The following is an 18952-nucleotide window of genomic DNA, read 5'->3' on the forward strand; positions in this document are numbered from 1 at the left end:
CAATCACACTGTCAGCAGTCCAGCCCCCTTTAAGACGCTCCGCTGCGGTTTCATCCATAAAACGATGAGGACAGAAGCAGAACGAGGGGTTGAGCAAAAAGCATTTCAGTGCTAATAATAGAGCAGAGGCATTAATGGCTCTGTGATACAAACAGAGCGACGTAGTGGCAGAGTGATGAAACAGGTCAGCAGAGTGCTGGTGTTATTTACTGTGTCTGAAAGCTGTGTCTCTTTGGTTCTGTTGTCTGTTCAGTACTGTAAGAGCTCTTTGTGATCTACTGTGCCACTTCCATGGCGGCATTGTTACTACTTTAACCTCTTTGACTGACTTTTTTTGTTCCTCTGAGTATCGGTGCAAAGAGAAAAGGAACACCTCTGCGTTAAGTGCACTGCGAATGAGCTTCATTTGTTCGTGTGCAGCTTCGAAGACAGAAACATGAATGATAGGGAGACAGCAATGACAACAGGAGTATGGGACGGACACCTGAAAATCTCAAGTTAAACCTTTCCGCATAAAGTGAAATCTTTTGAAGGAAAAGTTTTGAAAGTCACAGACATCCATTTCGTAACGCAGCAGTGATTTGAAGGTGAAAAGACGTGTGGACATCTTGGTTAAAAGGCTACGTCTGGCTAAAAGCTGAGCGTCCTGTAACTGTTGTGACTACGGCATTCAAATGACTGTATTTCAGCGAGCTCTTCTCTTTGATTTCAAGAACCTCTTTTATCTGTTGCAACCAAAAACGATTTTTTACATGTTTCCCGGCTCCGTTTCCTCACGAAGACGGTGTTAATGTTACTTTCTATTATTAAATGTTTTCAAATAAAACCACGCAATCAGATCATTTGTGTGCACAAAAAGAGAAAAAAAGCATTTTTTATTTTTCACAACTTTAGAAAAAGGTTAAAAAATCCTTTTAATCAAGCAACAGGGACGATATGTTTTTTTATCCAGCTCTTTCGAAGAGTCTTTCATGATTGTGGAAATTGCTTTAGAAAGCGGTAAATGTTCACCAGATATTTATTTTTCATAAAACTGGATGCTTAGTTCTCTAAAACTGGAGCTTCATGTGACAAAGATGTCCAAAAAAAGCAACCTTTCAACCATTTCAGCCAATTTTTTGCTTCCTTTGACTGCAAAATTACCACATATATGATTTTTAGAAAGGTTCTGTCGGAAGACATTTTTACAAAAAATATTATGTGTATGTTGATTTGGTGAAGAAAAGGCTTACAAAGTATGTGGATAGGAAACAAAAGGCCAAGAAGCCCTCATTCATACAGTGCATTATCTGACTGGGATGAAATCTACTTAATTTAATTATTTAAAATTAAACTATTCCTCATTTTGCCATGGACGCCTTCGAGTGCCTGCTGCAGAGGAGGAAATGTACCCATAAAGAGAAACTCTGATGAATAACCAAATAAAGACAGCACTGAAAGAGGAGTGTCATTGTGAAGAGGCGACGCATACCGCTCTGAGGATAGAAACAGCTTCTTTGCTGAGCCACACGGGGTACAGGACGTCATCATGGAGAATTGACTCGAACAAATCGTCTTCGTTGTCGGCTTCGAACGGAGGCTGTCCAGCCATCATCTCATACATCAGCACCCCGAGGGCCCACCAGTCCACGGAGGCTCCGTACTCCAGCTCCTGCAGGATCTGAATGCGACAACATGACACGACTCAACATGGAGGACAGGAAAATACAGCAACACAGTTCCGCTGGTGCACCTGACTGGAAAGCACTATAGACTCTGCAGAAATGCGTCGACACAGTAGAACTCTTATCTGTAATGTTTGTGCACAAGAAATCAAACAATTAATTTAACTGAAAAACTTCTAATGTTTATCACCATTTGGATCCTTAAAACGATAATTTAGATAGCGCATTTCTGCAACAGGCCCGTTCAGAGCACCTCACATAAAAGATTTAAAGTATAGAAACCAAGTGCGGAAGAAACACATTATAGGAGGACATTTACAAACAGTTATTTAAGAGCAATTCATTCTGTTAAGGTGCAAAAAAACAAAAACAAAAACCATCAGAAGAATTGGCAGAAAAACTGAAATTATTACTTATATTTCCACGAACCTCATCAGATGTTTTATATACTAAAAATGAGGAAGAGATATTAGTGAAAAATATGCAAAAGTATCAAAAGTAAAAGACAAAGTAGAATTATTTTCGCTATGACTTAAGGAAAAGAAAAGACAGAAAGAGGGAGAGATGAAATGCAGGAAAGGAAATAAAGGAATAGGAACAAAAGAGGGGAAAAAAGAAAATGAAAAGTCCGCTGAAATTTTTCCCTAAAACGTTTTAGATTTAGGTATAAAACGCATTCTACTGGTTTTCTGATTTTTTAACCGACATCCACCTGTACCTGGTCTGCACTGGCGTTTAGGTGGCTGGATGTCAGGTGGCATCCACATAAATGCCAGAGCCAAAGGTTTCCTGCCAGAATATTGCATTGTAACAAGACGATCAATGTTATTCACTTCACCTGTCAGTGGTATACATATATATATATGTACTTTTTGGGCCCGATCAAAGCTCTACGTGTGATTTAACTTATTTTTGTTGGATTGGATCTGCAAACCTCTTATAATACCAGATGGATGGATATCAGTACCGACAAGGTCCCAGACAGGATTTCTCCTCTGATCACTGGGAGCAGTACGGTACAGTTCAGTACGCTTTTTTTTTTTGTTTCCACAGTGTAAAGTTGTGGATGGTACCAATGGAACCGTTCTGTACCGTCCCCATTTTGGTCCCCCCTCTGTTGGGGTACCTAGCACACAGATCTGGTACTAAAAGGTGGAGCTGTGAACACTGCAGTCTGATTGGTCAGTAGAGGACGGTCACTCTGCTCAGGGCTGAGTTGTGTCTGGTTTTGAGGCTCATGTAACCACTGTTCATACTGTGGAGAGTTTTATTAGTAAACTGTAACTATAAAATGAAAGGATGTTTTGCTGCCTCTCACAGCAGCTGGAGTCTGAGAAAAAATAACTTCATTCACTGGGCCGACTGCCGGCAACTTTTAAGGTGGAACGTTAACTTGTAATGTTACTCAATGCATGAGTTGATGACGTGAATCCATCAGCACACCTTAAATTTCACTGTGACAACTTTGACCATTACTTCAGATTTTAAAAGACATACACTTTTAGCATTGAGTGAATCTTTAAGCGTATAAATATATAAATTTAGACCAGGATGGCATATATCTCAATCCTCACTTTGAGAAAAAAAAAAGCGTTGTGGAGCGTTGTTCCTGTGGGCTCCAGCAACACTAAACCCCTGAGCTTGCCTGAGAAGGACTAAATGCACAAACCTGCTATTTTTAAATATCCCATGGAGAGAGACTCTCACTGCAGCCTGTTTTATTTTGTTCTGAAAATGTCGGCGTGCAGCCTCGTTCTGTGGATGATAAACGAGGTGCAGACTTCCATCTGTGTCACCGGTAATGAGGAAATACAGTGAGTGCTGGACGGAGCAGTGTGTGACAACAACCCCGCCCACATTTAAGAGCACTGTTTCCAGTGGAAACACTAGGGTCTAGGTACCATGTCTGAAGGGTTACTGTTGGTTCCAAAGGCACCATACTGAAAGTGTTTGGTGGAAACGGGGCTTATACCACGGTTGAGCTCACCTCAGGGGCGATGTAGTCTGGCGTGCCACAGAAGGTGGTGGTGGTCACTCCGTTCATGATGCCCTCTTTGCACATGCCGAAGTCTGCCAGCTTACAGTGTCCCTCTGCGTCCAACAGGATGTTATCCAGCTTCAGATCCCTGAGAGAGAAAGACAGACAGAGTGAGAATCAGCACCATCTGGTTTCCACCACAGTGGGCAAGTGAGCATGTGATGTAAAAGAAAAAGAAGTGAGAATCATCATGTAATGCATGTTGTTATGCACCTTCTGGTTTGTTCCTGGTAAGACCATTTGTGAAATTCCCTGATAGTCCTTCAAATTATCTCAGTTTTTCTAACAAGGTGTCCTTGGCTGAAAGAACATAAAAATAAGGAGGCGTTTACCTGTAGATGACCCCGTTGCGGTGCAGGAACATGAGGGCTGAGGTGACTTCGGCGGCATAAAAACGAGAGCGAGGCTCGTCAAACTTCCTGGATCGCTGAATCTGGAACATCAGGTCTCCTCCGTTCACATATTCCATTACAAAAAACAAACGGTCCTGCAGAGACAGGGAGAGAGAAAGAGGGAGGGGTATGAGACAGAAAACAGAGATGAACTTTTACATCAGCATGCGTGGGTGCTGTCTCGTGGTCTCACTCGTGTCTGGAAGCAGCAGTAAAGCTGGGTGAGGTAGGGGTGTCGGCGGGCGAGGGCCAGGATGCGCTTCTCGGTCATGGTGCAGTCCACGTCGTCATCCTGCAGGATCACGTCCTTCTTCAAAACTTTGACGGCGTAAACTTCCTCCGTCCCCTTCAGCTCTGCCAGCATCACCTGGATGAGAGATAAAAGACATGAAGGAGAATTTAGTATGAAAACAGCATTTAAAAATTATTATAAAAACAAGACGGCAGAGAGAAACAATAATTTGGTTCTTCGGTTATTCGGATAAAACAAGACATCTGAACATGTTGACCTGCTCTTGGGGAAACCTGAGTTGACATGATTTAAAACAAACGTTGGCAGAACTTTAATTCAATATTCCCTTTCCTTTTTGCCCTGTTTTGGTCTCCACCCCAGCTGCTTAATGTTCAGCAGCTAGCCACTAACTTCGTCAGCTGTTTGGTGCTGTTCAGATAGTGTTTAGCAATTTATCAGAGCTTTTCTTTTTCTTTTCATGAGGAAACAAAACAAAACAAACAAAAACAGCTGCCCATCAAGCTCAAGCTCATGGAGAGCGTCCGGCTGGAACAGTCTCGGTCAAAATTTTATTACACCGGCTCAGAAGTCTCACCACCCAGACTCCTCCAGTACATGTTTTGGGCCTTTCCAAAGGTCAATAATTTTTGGTGTAACATTTAAAGAGCACAAGTTACTATATTTGGGACAAAAAGTGTGAGGACCTCCTTTTTGGGCTTCTACTTTCAACATCTACAAATACTAAGCCAAAATAGTTATTTGGAGATACTGAGTGTTGCTTCAGAGAAGCAACACTTAGCCTATTTTCAACCAGCTTTGTATCATAACATTGTTGGTGGTATGTGTAAATGAACTGCGGCCAGATCTCCTCGCTCATCTTCCAACTCAAATCTGCTGGATTGTTTTGCTGACGCTAGGACTTTTTACTTGAAATTACAAACTGTACTTCCGCATTTTCGTGTGCCCGCCTCCGAAGACAAAGAGTGGAAACATCCTTCTCTCCGTCTGATTCAGATCAAATTCTAAAACTAAGCGGCGCTGATCAAATATGAGCCAAGACTCTGTTACTGTGTTGCCTAAAATGTTTTCAGAAACATATTTTAGCTTACTGTTTGCCTGTAATTCAAGATTATTTGAAACCAGTTGGCCGCCATATTGTTTCCTGTGTCAAAACAGAAAAGCTTGCATAAGCCCTGTTTCCACCGAGCAGTACGGTACAGTTCAGATCGGTACATTTTTTTCCCTGTTTCCACTGTGAAAAGTTGTGGATGGTACCAATGGAACCGTTCTGTACCGTCCCTATTTTTGGTCCCCCCTCTGTTGGGGTACCTAGCACACAGATCTGGTACTAAAAGGTGGAGCTATGAACACTGCAGTCTGATTGGTCAATAGAGTACTCAGTGCATTAGCTGACGACATGAATCCATCAACACACCTTAAATTTCACTGTGACAACTTTGACCATCACTTTAGTTTTTATATGACATACACTTTTACTAATGACTGGATCTTCACGTGTTTACGTATATGTTAATTTGGCCGGGTTATGTGAACTGCATATATTCTAATCGTCACTCTGAGAAAAAAAAAGCATCGCCGAGTGTCGTTCCTGTGGGCTCTGGCAACACTAAACCCCTGAGCTTGCCTGAGAAACAAATTAGCCCAGCAGCTAGCAGACTTTTCCTCTACTCATATGAAGCCAGGGACAACAGTAACATTTAACAAAGGTAACGTTACAAAATTCGGCTCCATTACAANAGGGAAATGGTTTCAGCTTACAGAAATAGACAGGAGGTCTGCGTCGCCGTTACGTGTAGTTACATTTCTGGGGAGGTGCACGTCAGACTACTGCATAGGCTCTACGTTGTACGGTGTTGATTTGACGCACACATATAAATTCCGCTTAAGACGCTTTGAGGCTCACTGCAGCTGAGGGGATCAGCTGACGATATAAAAACATTGATTAGTGCAGCTTTAATGTTATCCATAACTGTGAGGCAGTGTTTTGTTTTAGTTAGAATAGAATAAGACTAGGAAAAAGTCTGGTTACTGTTTGGTATGGCACGTAGTGAAATGTAATGTGTGAAAACAGCTGCCTCCAAAAAACATAACTGACATGTGAATTGTTCTATTCTGGTCCCTGATATTCCCTGATGTCTCCTGATAATTTGGCAGCTATGAATAATGGAAGCCATGATGAACAGGGTGCTAAAAGAACAACAGAAAAACCTGTTTCAATTATGAACATAATGAGCAGTAAACAAACAAACATCCCCCTCAAACGCCTCCTCTGTGTCGCCGCACCTTGCCGAAGCTGCCTTTGCCGAGAACCTTGATAAAGTTGAAGTCCTTGAGGCTCCTCCTCTGGATCTGTCCGTTCTCCCTGCCTGCCGAGGAGGAGGAGGACGAGGAGGAAGAGGAGGTGGTGGAGGAGGAGGAAGAGGAGGAGGAGGAGGAGTGCTGGGGTCCCTGCTGGTCGAGTGACAGCGCGTCCTGCAGGCGTTCTAACTGTGCCAAGTCTGTGGGTGCCAACGGAAAAGCAGATCAGACATCAGCGAAAACAGGCTGACTGTCTTTTTTGCTGTCAGTTCATTATGCAAAAAAATATATGTATATATATAAATATATATATTTTTTAGAAATGTTGTTCATTATTTGTTACTGATTACTTTTCAATAAACTTGATGATGATGAAAAATGATGATCACATCCTCTGTTGAAACCTGGATGGCTCAGTTACAGCGTCTCTGACCAGGGTGATTAAATAGCAGTCGTATTCATCAACGTTTGGCTCCACAAATCAAAAATGGGAATCCTTCCACAAAGAGAAAGTTAACTTTTATATCTCGGCTTGCAAAGTGTGAGAGGACGATGACTAACTGTGACAACCAAATGGTGGTGGGCGGTGGGGGATAATTCTTGGATAATGCAAGTCTTATATATACACAAGGACAATAACACATTCAACCACTTATTCTTAAAAGAAGTGACAATATTATTACTGAAATGGAAATGCTACCTCTTACTGGTAAAATTAACACATTAAAACAGCATGCTGCTAAGAACGCATCTCACAGAGCTTTGAAATGTCTGCCTGTTTGTGTCAAATCCGTGATGGTGTGTATGTGTATGTGTGTGTGTGTTCAGTGTTACCCTGCTGGGAGGGGGAGGTGGGGACAGCTGGCTGGCTGAAGCTGTTCTCCTCAGTCTGGGAGAGCTCAGGAGGAGACTGGGGAGGGTCCTGCCCTGGAGTCAACTGCAGAGGGAGAGAGACAACATGACCGTTGCTTTGGGCTACACTCTTAAAATCGTGTACTTGAATCATGGGTCAGGGAGTGGAAGCGGTTTCTCAGTTGAAGCGTGCATCAGTGTCCACAGAAAACTCACAACAGTTTTAAAAATCACATTGTCTCAAAATTAATGAAAAGAAGACCCTATTGTTGAAATAAACCCTTTCTAATGGAAACATCTTTATTTGAGAGAAAGACTTGTTACCTTCCTCCTGCGCTGTGCGGTGTTGGAGATCTTGTCAGGCGTGACTCCCAGGTCAGACAGGACCTTAGCGATCCCTCGGGCGTCCACACCGCAGTTAGGAGCTACATTGGTCTCACACCGCCTGTGCACATTCATCTTACACACTGCATAGCAACAGAAAAACACGAGAACGGTTCAGGTTAAAGAACAGGTGACAAGAACTGGCTACCCTTTGCTAAGTCCCGCCCCCAGATGCAGACTGGCCAATCACAACGTAGCATCCAAACGGCTCAGACCAGGGTTCGACAACAACACGCGACCAAGTGTGAAAAAACCCTAAGGGCTGGTCCTTTTCAGCCCTCTAAGAGGACTCAGAGCGGTGACTCAGCATTTTTTGCCCAACTGTGAACACTCGGGAGATGGTCTGAGTTTGGTTCGCTTCAATTGTGCGGTGCGGTTCGCTTAACCTGTGCCTTGTGAACACAAAGCGCTCCAGGTTCGCTTTGCTCTTTGCCGTTGTATTCAGACATCTAGATCACACGCTGTTGACCTGAGAAGCTTGGAAAAAACAGACGAAGCCACATCGGCCTGTAACGCTTACAAGGACGCAGGACGGGGAGTAGTTTGGTCCAAGGAAGATACTGCATGTCTCCAGATGTGGAATGTAGAGTACGTCAAACGCCTTCAATTTTAAGTTAATCTCAAAGCGAGGGGCTTCACAACCACACGGCAGTACCGAGTCAATGTAAAAACAAAACTACGTTAATATATATTATATATAGTGTGAACAGAAAGAGGACCGAGAACCCATCAGAGCTGAAACTGACCAGAAAATGAACAGAAAAGAGTCTCAGTTCTTTCCCACCGCAGGAACTTTAATCATTTACCCAGGATTTTGAAAAACCTCTGTGCGTTTCCACCGAAATTACCCGGGGAAAAAAACTTTCCCTCAACCCCAACCTTTCCCTAAAAAAAGTACCTAGTAGGGGGGTAGGACTTTTCAGATCCCCCAGAATTCTTGAGGGGCGGGGCTGTTTGCTGAAGAACGCTGATTGGTGGAACACACACTTGCAGCGATCCGCACCTCCGTGCCAGTGTGGCTGCAAACTTTATTTCATTTCTACAAGCTTCACTTCATTCGTGTTTTGATCATTTGGAAAATGTAGCAAAAAAAGAGAAGTTACGAGAAGTGGACAGACGACGAGGTCCAGGCTCTTTGGAGCGTATTTGCCGAGGAAAAAATTCAGCGGGACTTCAAGTCGGCAACTCAAATTGATTTAAATACATTTTCCGGAACTTTGACGTGCGGTGGAAACGCAAACCACACCGGGAATTATTTTACCAGGTTAATAAATTCCTGGAAATAAGAGTTCCTGGAAATGTCGGTGGAACAGGAGCTACTGTCGGTTCATTTGAAGTGGCCTCAGTCCTCTCTCTGTTCACACTGTAACCTGAATACGATATATATGCAGTGGGTTATGAAGCCCCTCGCTTTCAGATGAACTTAAAATTGGAGGAAAACCTTAGAATTGATGTATTCTACATTCCACATCTGGAGACGTGCAGTATCTTCCGTGGACCAAACTACTCCTTGTCTTTCGTCCTTGCAAGCGTTACAGGCTGACGTGGTTTTGTCTGTTTTTTCAGGTGCCCCAGGTCAACAGCATGTGATCTAGAGGGCTAAATACAATGGCAAAGAGGTACAAGGTACAGCTTAAGCAAACCGCAGTCGGTCTGAGTTCTCTTGGAGATGCTGAGTCACCGCTCTGAGTCCGTTTAGAGGGCTGAAAAGGACCAAGTGTGAAAACACCCTTAGATAAAGCGGGATATACTGCATATACTGTCATTCTCAGTTGGATTTTATTCGTAAAAAAGCTCTGTGCAGTAACCTGAAGCACTTTTTTATTTAGAGTTAAGTGAGAGAAGGTCTTGTAACCTGGTTCAGCTTTTGAGAAAATGTAAGTTATTGAATAATGTTTTATAATGAATATATAATTGAATTTTCCGTGAAAGAAAAGCTGCAAAAATGTCTGCGCATGCCGTCAGTTACAGTGCAAAAATCGGAATAGGTCAATATCAGATTCGGCAGGTCAGACTTTAAAAAAATCAGAATGGGCCAAGAAAACCTCAATCGTTCATTAAAATAAATTAATTCCAGCAACAGCTTTTTCACGAGTGAAATCTTTAAAAATAAATAAAAAAATCAACATTACACTTTGGATCCATTCCCCGAAAGATATCAAAGACTTTTTATAGACCTGCAACTCCTGATTATTTTTAGTATCAATTAATCCGTCCATTTTTTTCAATGAATTACCAGGGTGACACTTGAAACTATTAAATTATCAGGGAAAAGACACCGATCCAAACATCTGAAAATGGAATTAATTTTCCTAACGATTAACTGACTAATTGTTTCAGCTCTACAAACTATTTTATTTTAATAACAGAAAATGTTTATACACCTAGTGACAGATATTCTCCAGGTACAGGTGTCAGATATTGTGCACTATTTTATTAAAAAACAGCAGAATTATTTTTCAAATGTTAGAAAATCCTTTGAATTTAATTCCCAGATCTGCTGCAGAAAGTATTAGCTTGACCTAAAATTTCACAAAACTACTTTTAAATCTGTTCACCAATCTTTGATCCTGCTAAGTAAAAAACAACAAATCTTTCTCAGCAGAGATACAAGTGCGTGTGTTGGCATTTATTATTGAACTGTAACGAAAATGTCATTTTTAATTTCCCTGTGACTTTAAGTACTTTTACAAAACTAACCAACATTTATTGAAACACTTGTCTTTTGTTGCTCACAGCCTTTGAATCCAAGTACATGCACTTTTAGGCTCCGAGGAGGCTGCAAAAACACGAGCACCCCTATATGTGTCCAGTGTGCGCTGCTGATGCTGTAAACTCCCCACTGCACGTGAACTCACCTTTGCACTGCAGGCCCTGCCTCATGAGGCCCCACAGCAGGGAGCCACAGTGGTCACAGAAGGTGGGGACCTTGTAGTTGTGGATACTGAACTTATGGGGCATGTTAACACTGAACCGCTGTGAGCCCACCTACAGAGGGAGACACACACACACACACACACACACACACATGGTGTTACAAAGAGGTCACTGCTGCATTATCGGCAGAATAATGCATGTGGCTCAAGTGTTTGTACACAGTGTACACACGTTACCTTTGGTGAAACAGATTTATTCACAATAGGTCTGAATGGTGAGTGTCTGTATTCTGTTCTTCCTTCATGGTTTTTTTTAACAGATAATAAACATTAAAAAAGGACATATTCATCTGAGCTTAACATCCTCCATGTGTCCTGTCTGCATGCATACCTCCTCAGGTGTGTCCTCCTGCTTCTTCATCCCGGCACACTTGGTGATGATGAGCTCATGGCAGCGCTTGTGGACGACACACGTACACACTGGAAGCAGAGCATCAACATCGGGCCTTCACAAATGTCGTTAAGTTCAGACAAGTCAGGTTTACATGATGATCAGTTTGGCCCGCAGCATTTGTCTACCGATATGTGATGTTATCACTGTGTGATGTACTGTACTGGGAAGAATGAAAGCGGCCCTGGTGCACCTAGTGATGCATCGATTTGATACACTGATTTAATATCCGTGCTAATGCTGACCTTATTAAAGGGGTCGGGGAGCGGCCGAGTGAGACTGACCCACATTAAAAGTCGATATAAAAATGTGACAGCACGATCTAAACTTTCTAAAACAACATAATAAAAATCTACAAAGCCTGTAAAGAGTGTTGTGTAGCTGCCGCAGCCTCTCCTACACACACACACTAGATACTACAATTTGGGACTGTACCAAACAGTTCATGCTTCATTCATAACGTTGACATTTGAATTCTAAATCAACTCCAGAGCGCTGTAAAGTCCTGAAGGCAAGATTTATCAAAAACGACAGGTGTCATAATTTTTTTTAAATTCTTTTATCTCAAGAAATATTCTGTGTCAATCCGTGTGTGTTGCCGCTTAGCTGCACTCGCAAGACAAAACATTAATATCAAACAATCCCGTAAAACCTTCATTACTGTAAATTCAAATATTTTAAAATGATTTTTTTCTACATAACCTGCTGAGTGAGCTATGAAATGATTGATGAAGTGTGTAGGCCTATCGTCCGTGGGACAGATGTAAAGCTCTGGGTAGCCCTGCACTAACATGATCAACTTTTCCGTATTTATCAGACTGAATATTTACGGAAGAAGGGAAAGATATCTATCAGCTGTGATTGGTTGTTCCTCATCACATGACATGCGGTGCGCGCTGCTGCGTTCCAGAAGTTAAACTCTGTTTATCCAACGCACGTCTACATTGTAACAATGAATTTGAGGCTGCAAGAAACGCAGCATGTGTATGGCCCCTCAATCTAGAGCTGCTCCCTGATAGTCGACCAAATGTTAGTCGACCAGAAATATCATTAGTCGGCAAGATTTCATTGGTCACTTAGTCTCAGAAAAACAAACAAAAAAAACAATCCTGTCAAACTCTGTTAGGAGCTGCGCCTTGTCAAAATAAATCAAAACCTATGGAGCATCAAGGGAACATTTCTCCACCTGTATGTGACGCACTTTCACTAGATTTTATCAAAAGACTGCTCGTGTTTCCACCCTTAAGTGCAAAATACTTGGTGCACTTGTGGCAACGAGCATCATCAGCATTGACTCTAGTGAAGTGTAACCAGACTTTTGAGTGTAAAGTTCTATCAGCCGCTGTCACTACTACGGTCTTGAATATTTTAGCCCTGGATCCTGTTTAATACTGGATTTCTGTGTCTAACCCTACAAATGACTTTAGTAAACACTTTGACCTCCGCTGAATTTTTAGGATGTTTGTGTTCACTGAAGAAAAACTTGCATTTTACTACTATAAAGTATCATAGTGGATGTGGTTGGTGTGATGTAGGTCATCTGTGGCTCTGGGTGAAGGTGGCTTGAGGCCAAATCACAGCCGTCATTCAGTAACACGTTATCTCTCTTGTGTTCTCGAGCTTGAATAATAAATGACGTGCAGTGTTACTTGAGAAATTGGAATCTGCCAGAGAAAGGTACTCACCCTGACACTGGTATCCCTGCTTCCCCAGCACGCCCCTATCAGATCACACACACACACACAGGAGTCAGCATTTCAGCCAGGTTGCTTTAATGAAACACAACAGCAGCTCAGACCGATATGTGTGTTTGTGTTTCCTACCAGATAAAATCTCTGCAATGTGAGCAGTAGGTTGGTTGTCTCAGGTAGGTGGCCATGAACTTGTGTCCATTGACTTGATGGACGCGTCTTCGGACGGCGCCCTGTCGCCGGCGAGGACCGATCCTCTCTCGAAACACCCGCTCCTCATTCTCATTGGTCCCCGTGGCTGTCGAGTGAACAGAAGACAAGTTTATCAACACAGAAATACATCTGCAAAGAGACATTTCTGAGCTTTTTGAGCCCCTGGGTGAGTTTTAGATTAGGGATGTGTGCTACTGGTCGACTAGTTGATTAAACTTTGCTTCCCTCGCTAGTTGGCAGTAGAAATCCTAATCAGTTAAATCTATTTTTAAAACAATAATTGAAGAAAATGCTGTTGAAATAATAAGGCACATTTCTTAAAGGTTGTTTTTCCTAAAGAAATATTGTCATAACAGGGTTTTTCCTGTATGGAGAATTATAAGGCAGCTGTCTCTGTCAAATTTCGTCCCGCCTCGACAAAGCTCTGACAGGAGAAATCATGGAAAACACTATTTTCCAACAAGCGTTGCACTTAGTGGAATTCTGTCATTTGAAACAGCGATTGCGGCACAATGTTGATGTTGTAATGCTGTTGTTGTCATCACAGTGCATCGGGAACAGCACTGCCAAAGCTGCCACAGAAGAAGAAAAGAGCGCTCTGGTTTGGAGTGCAGCAAAGTAGGGGCAACAGGGTTTCCACTGGTAATGACTTTGCCACCACAACAAAAAAGATCCCTAAAGAAAAGAAAACTCCTTCTCACTGCCGTTCCGACGAAAGTTTTATGTCGCCATTTGGAGATTATAAATGCCGCTGCAAACCATTTGTGAACGCTGCTCCAAGCACGTTGTGTGTCTGAACACCGTCTTATACAAAAAATACAACACTGACACCTGTGAAATGTAAGGAAATAAAGTAGTCTTTTTTTAAATCACCTTTTTACTGACTAAACAAGATATTAGTTCATGACAATACATGAGAACATGACCGTCACAATCAATTTAAAATAGGAACGTTAAATAAGCAAAATAAACGATGTAAAAAACGAAAGGCTTTTTTATGAAAGTGTCTTGGAAATTACTTAAAATACAATTATTTTTAAAATCTGCTTTAATGCTTTAAAAACAGGAGGGGATCTACTTTTGTGTTAATAATATTCAAATATTATTTTGTTTACATATGACACAAAAACGACAGAAAACTGCAGGAATTCACATTACAGACATAGCTGATTATCCATGTAACAATTTAGCACCAGTTTACAGAGAGTTGTTATTTTTTCAATCATATAATTGATGGAAATCCTAAAATTCATCTTCCATAACCACTTATCCTGTTGGGGGTCACAGGGGGCTAGAGCCTATCCCAGCTGACACTGGGCTGACACATAGAGATAGACAACCATTCACACTCACATTCACACCTACGGACAATTTAGAGTCACCAATTAACCTGCATGTCTTTGGACTGTGGGAGGAAGCTGGAGTACCCAGAGAAAACCCACACTGACACAGGGAGAACATGCAAACTCCACACAGAAAGGCTTCCTTCGCGGATTAAGCCAGGAACCCTCTTGCTGTGAGGCGACAGTGCTAACCACTGCACCTCCGTGCCGCCCTAAAATATGATATAGTTGTTGAAAATTGTGATTAATGATTTCAAACAGCTCTTATAACAGACGCAACATTTTTTCTCAGGCAATGTAAAACCTTTCTGGTTGACTGTGCTCAACTTTGACTGTTTTCTTACTTTTATACGAGTCGACCAGTCCGAGTCTAATCTTCCGTTTAAATGTCAGGGAAATTAGTTGTCAGGAACATCCCTATTTTAGACTCACACACATAACTGATATTTTCTCAACGCCCATTGATTTTACTTCCTGAGATGCTTTGTACAAATAAGGATGATTTGCATCACATTGCTTGAGATGTTTAATCATTCAACGGCCTCTCATCTTCCTCCCCTCCCTCCCTCTTCCTCACAAACACCCCACACCTACCAGCGGCCTATGCATACGTACGTGTGCTTGCTATTTATACTTTCATGTGTGGGCACTAAAACGAAGGACAGCATATTAAAATACTCCTCCTCAGCGAGCACCATCCAACCAGCCGTTCCCTTCCTCTCCGCATCTCCCCGGAAAGATAAATGCTTTCCGAGGGTAACCTTAAGACAAGAGAACCACCTCCACTCTCACTCCCACACACACTCCTTCTCTCCGAGCTCCTGTCCTAGTTTGCCTTTCTTTAACGCTCCCTCCATCTCTCTCTCCTGGGTGCGTTATAGATGTGGTTACTGCTGAGTTCGATTACAGACAGGCTGTCTAGGGACTCTGAGAGTGTGTGTGAGTGTGAGTAGGAGTGTGTGTGAGTGGAAGTGTGTGTTTTTCTGTGTGCGATGGTGGTGTTGGTGAGAGAGGGGAGACGGCTTAACAGGCCATTACTGGGATCACTTTGTTTTACATAATACATCATCCATCTGTCCTGGACGCACACGTACACACACACAGGCATGCTGACAAGGAGGGGCGATGAGGCATAACAACAGTTAAGAGTGATCGTCGTGGAGACAGACGTACTCTGGTTCAGCTGAGTGACCGACTGGGAGACGGCCGTCCAATAAACACACACATACGGCCGGACAGAAGATGGTAATCGGACACAAACATGTAGAAGACCAGCAGACAGTGGAGACAGAGGAGATGAAGAGCTGAACTACAGATGGTGACATAAACAAATATGACATAAAGATGAATGACAATACAACCGTGGCAGTAATCCATCTGCTTGTCAAATAACAATGTGTAAAAAATCTACTGAGCCTGAAAAAGACCTGTGGTGCTCATTTTTGCATTTTGGGTTTCTAGTAGAAGATGTTTACATTTTTTAATGGTCAAAAACACCACATTTTTTTCATACTGTCTGAGCCTGGTCTGCTATGACTGGTCAGCGTTTCTGGGTCTTCCGTATCTCAGCGTCTCTGCATTGTCATTTCAGCTGAGGAATGAGTGTAAATGAGTATAGTGGCACATTTTATTGTTAAAAAAAAAAAAACACCAATAAAAGCTATATCTTTACAATCTATCATGTTCCAGTGTTAATATGATCCAAAATCTGCGAGAAATTAACATCGTACACACACACACACAGGCATGCTGACAAGGAGGGGCGATTAGGAATGACTGTAACAAAGAATTGTAGCACTTTCTACTATGAAAATAAATCACCAATAAAAGCCTCTTAACCAAAATGTTCATAACTAGACATGTTCTAGCAGGAATCTGATCCGAAATCAGGGAGAAATTAACAAAAATGGCAACCAAGATTAAATGTTCCCTGACGTTAGCTAGTAGCTTGCGTGTTCCTTCACCTGGGGAATGACTGTAACACATTATAGCGGCACTTTATACTGTGACAAAAACCACCAATAAAAGTCTCTTAACAAAAATCTTTTCAACCATAAATGTTCCAATAAGAATCTGATCTGAAATCAGGGAGAAATTAACAACACTGGCAACCAAGATTAAATGTTCCCTGACGTTAGCATGTAGCTGTAGTGTTCTTGCAGGTTAGGAATGACTGTAACAGAGAATAGCACCACTTTCTACTATGAAAATAAATCACCAATAAAAGCCTCTTAACAAAAATCTTTTCAACCATAAACGTTCCAATAAGAATCTGATCTGAAATCAGGGAGAAATTAACAACAACGGCAACCAAAATTAAATGTTACCTGATGTTAGCATGTAGCTACTTGTAACAGTGTACTTACAGCTGTGGAACGACGGTAATGGATGATAGCTGCACGCTTTACTGTAAAAAATCACCAATAAAAGCTTCTAAACCATAATCTTCATAACTACACATGTTCTAGCAGAAATCTGATCCGAAATCAGGGAGAAATTAACAACAATGGCAACCAAGATTAAATGTTCCCTGACGTTAGCTAGTAGCTTGCGTGTTCCTTCACCTGGGGAATGACTGTAACAGAGAATAGCGGCACTTTATACTGTGACAAAAATCACCAATAAGTCTCTTAACAAAAATCTTTTCAACCATAAATGTTCCAATAAGAATCTGATCTGAAATCAGGGAGAAATTAACAACAACGGCAACCAAGATTAAATGTTCCCTGATGTTAGCATGTAGCTGTAGTGTTCTTGCAGCTTGGGAACGATGGCAATGGCGGATAGATGCACATTCCACCATAAAAAAATCACCAATAAAAGCTTCTCAACCAAAATCTTCACACCTAGACATTCAATAGGAATCTGATCTGAAATCAGATTAAATGTTAATCTGATTTCAGATTAGTGTTAATCAGAAATTAACACGAATGGCAACCAAGATTAAATATTCCCTGACGTTAGCATGTAGTTACGTGTAGCAGTAAGGCATGTTATGATACCAGGGGTCTCATTTATAAAAACTGTGTAGGCACAAAATGAGACCTGAAAGAGGTGTACGCCACTTCCCATGCAAAAGTTGTGATCTATGAAAACAGACTTGATGGGAGAAACTTTGACCCATGCTAAGGAACATTTTGGAGATGGGAAATTGGCGACGCAGACGTGAGGTGGAAACCTGGCTGTAGCAACTGTCGAATATTTTTGGACACATGCCATATTTGGCTTTATGTACATTTTAAGTATGGAATCTACGCATTGTTTTATAAATGAGACCCCAAAAGTTAAGTAGTTGATACCAATGCCAATAAAATTCCATGATTCGCAATGCCACAATCTGATACCACAGAAAAAAAGCCAAAAACAAAACAATAAATGCCACGTACTTAAATGCACATATTTTTATCAAAAACATTCAAACTGAAATCAATTTGCATTTTATTATTAATCCCAGATGATCCATCTTGAATGCAAAGTACTATGTAGGATAATTAGATTTTGTTGGCGAGTAAACATATATGAACACACAGCCTACAGTCACATATTTCCCCTCCACTGTTTTGTTCACAGGGGTTACTTTTACACACGTTTACTTCATTACTTGAAACTTCAGCCACATTTATTATCTGAATATCTGATGTTGCAACATTATGACGGAAAATAAGGAAAAGCACAATAAGTCTCTTTTAAATAAATGAATGAATAAAACAATAAAACACTGAATTTTCTGAAGACAAACAACTGAGTTAGCTGTACTAAAAGAAAAAGAAGTGGTTCCTGAACTCATCAACATTATGGTTGTGTTAGAGAGAGCGGCTTCAGAAATGACATCTGTCTATCAGGCAGTCATCCCAAAAATTACAGAATTAGATTGACAGAAATGTGAAATAAAAAAGATGATATTTATAAATCTGAAGCAGAGGGAGCCTTTATCCTGCCGGAGAAAAGGAGGGTGAGATGCACTTGTCATTCAATCTTCAGGCTTGAGAAATAGCAACTAAACACTGGTGGTCCTTTTGCTGATGATTCTGGTGCAATTTCCAGTCTTTTCAAGACCTTTTAATGACTGGCTTATGGATATTTTTATTCTTATTTATTTTGTGTATTTTTCGCTATTATGTCTGTAAAGAATGTTATCTTATTTTTGAAAAGTGTGATATAAATAAATAACACACAATTATCATTTTATGACAATTTGAAGGAATCTAAGGCTGCTTTCAGACCTAGAGTTGTCTTGCTTTGGTCCGAATCAGGGGCTAATTTTGTTGCACCGTTGTATAATTGCCTAGAGTTTGTTCGTGTTCTCACGGCAGCATTTACAAGCGGACCAGATCAAATGCCTTGTGTGAGAAAGCTGCTCTTGATTGGTCAGAATTTCCATGTGGGAAAAATCCAAGAAGTAAACAAAACATTGAAGAAGAGTACACTTGCAAGATAAATGTGACACTTTGTAATGTCACAATGGAGGGACAACTACGCAGGTTGATTTTAGCGCTG

General features: G+C 41.4%; 1 protein-coding gene across 1 annotated transcript in view; it reads right to left on the reverse strand.

Moving 5' to 3' along the window:
* The window catches only part of prkcea (protein kinase C, epsilon a), a 60789-nt gene that overhangs the window by 6665 nt on the left and 35172 nt on the right, over positions 1–18952 (reverse strand). Inside the window, exons 3-13 of the mRNA XM_050060100.1 lie at positions 13032–13197; positions 12894–12928; positions 11149–11237; positions 10740–10869; positions 7822–7964; positions 7480–7582; positions 6631–6845; positions 4288–4461; positions 4035–4189; positions 3652–3790; positions 1472–1660 (exon numbers count right to left, since the gene is read on the reverse strand). Of these exons, the coding sequence (XP_049916057.1) occupies positions 1472–1660; positions 3652–3790; positions 4035–4189; positions 4288–4461; positions 6631–6845; positions 7480–7582; positions 7822–7964; positions 10740–10869; positions 11149–11237; positions 12894–12928; positions 13032–13197 (1538 nt within the window). The remainder of the gene's footprint in view (positions 1–1471; positions 1661–3651; positions 3791–4034; positions 4190–4287; positions 4462–6630; positions 6846–7479; positions 7583–7821; positions 7965–10739; positions 10870–11148; positions 11238–12893; positions 12929–13031; positions 13198–18952) is intronic.

The sequence above is a fragment of the Epinephelus moara genome, chromosome 13 (assembly GCF_006386435.1).
Source record: "Epinephelus moara isolate mb chromosome 13, YSFRI_EMoa_1.0, whole genome shotgun sequence".
Classification (NCBI taxonomy): Eukaryota; Metazoa; Chordata; class Actinopteri; order Perciformes; family Serranidae; genus Epinephelus; species Epinephelus moara.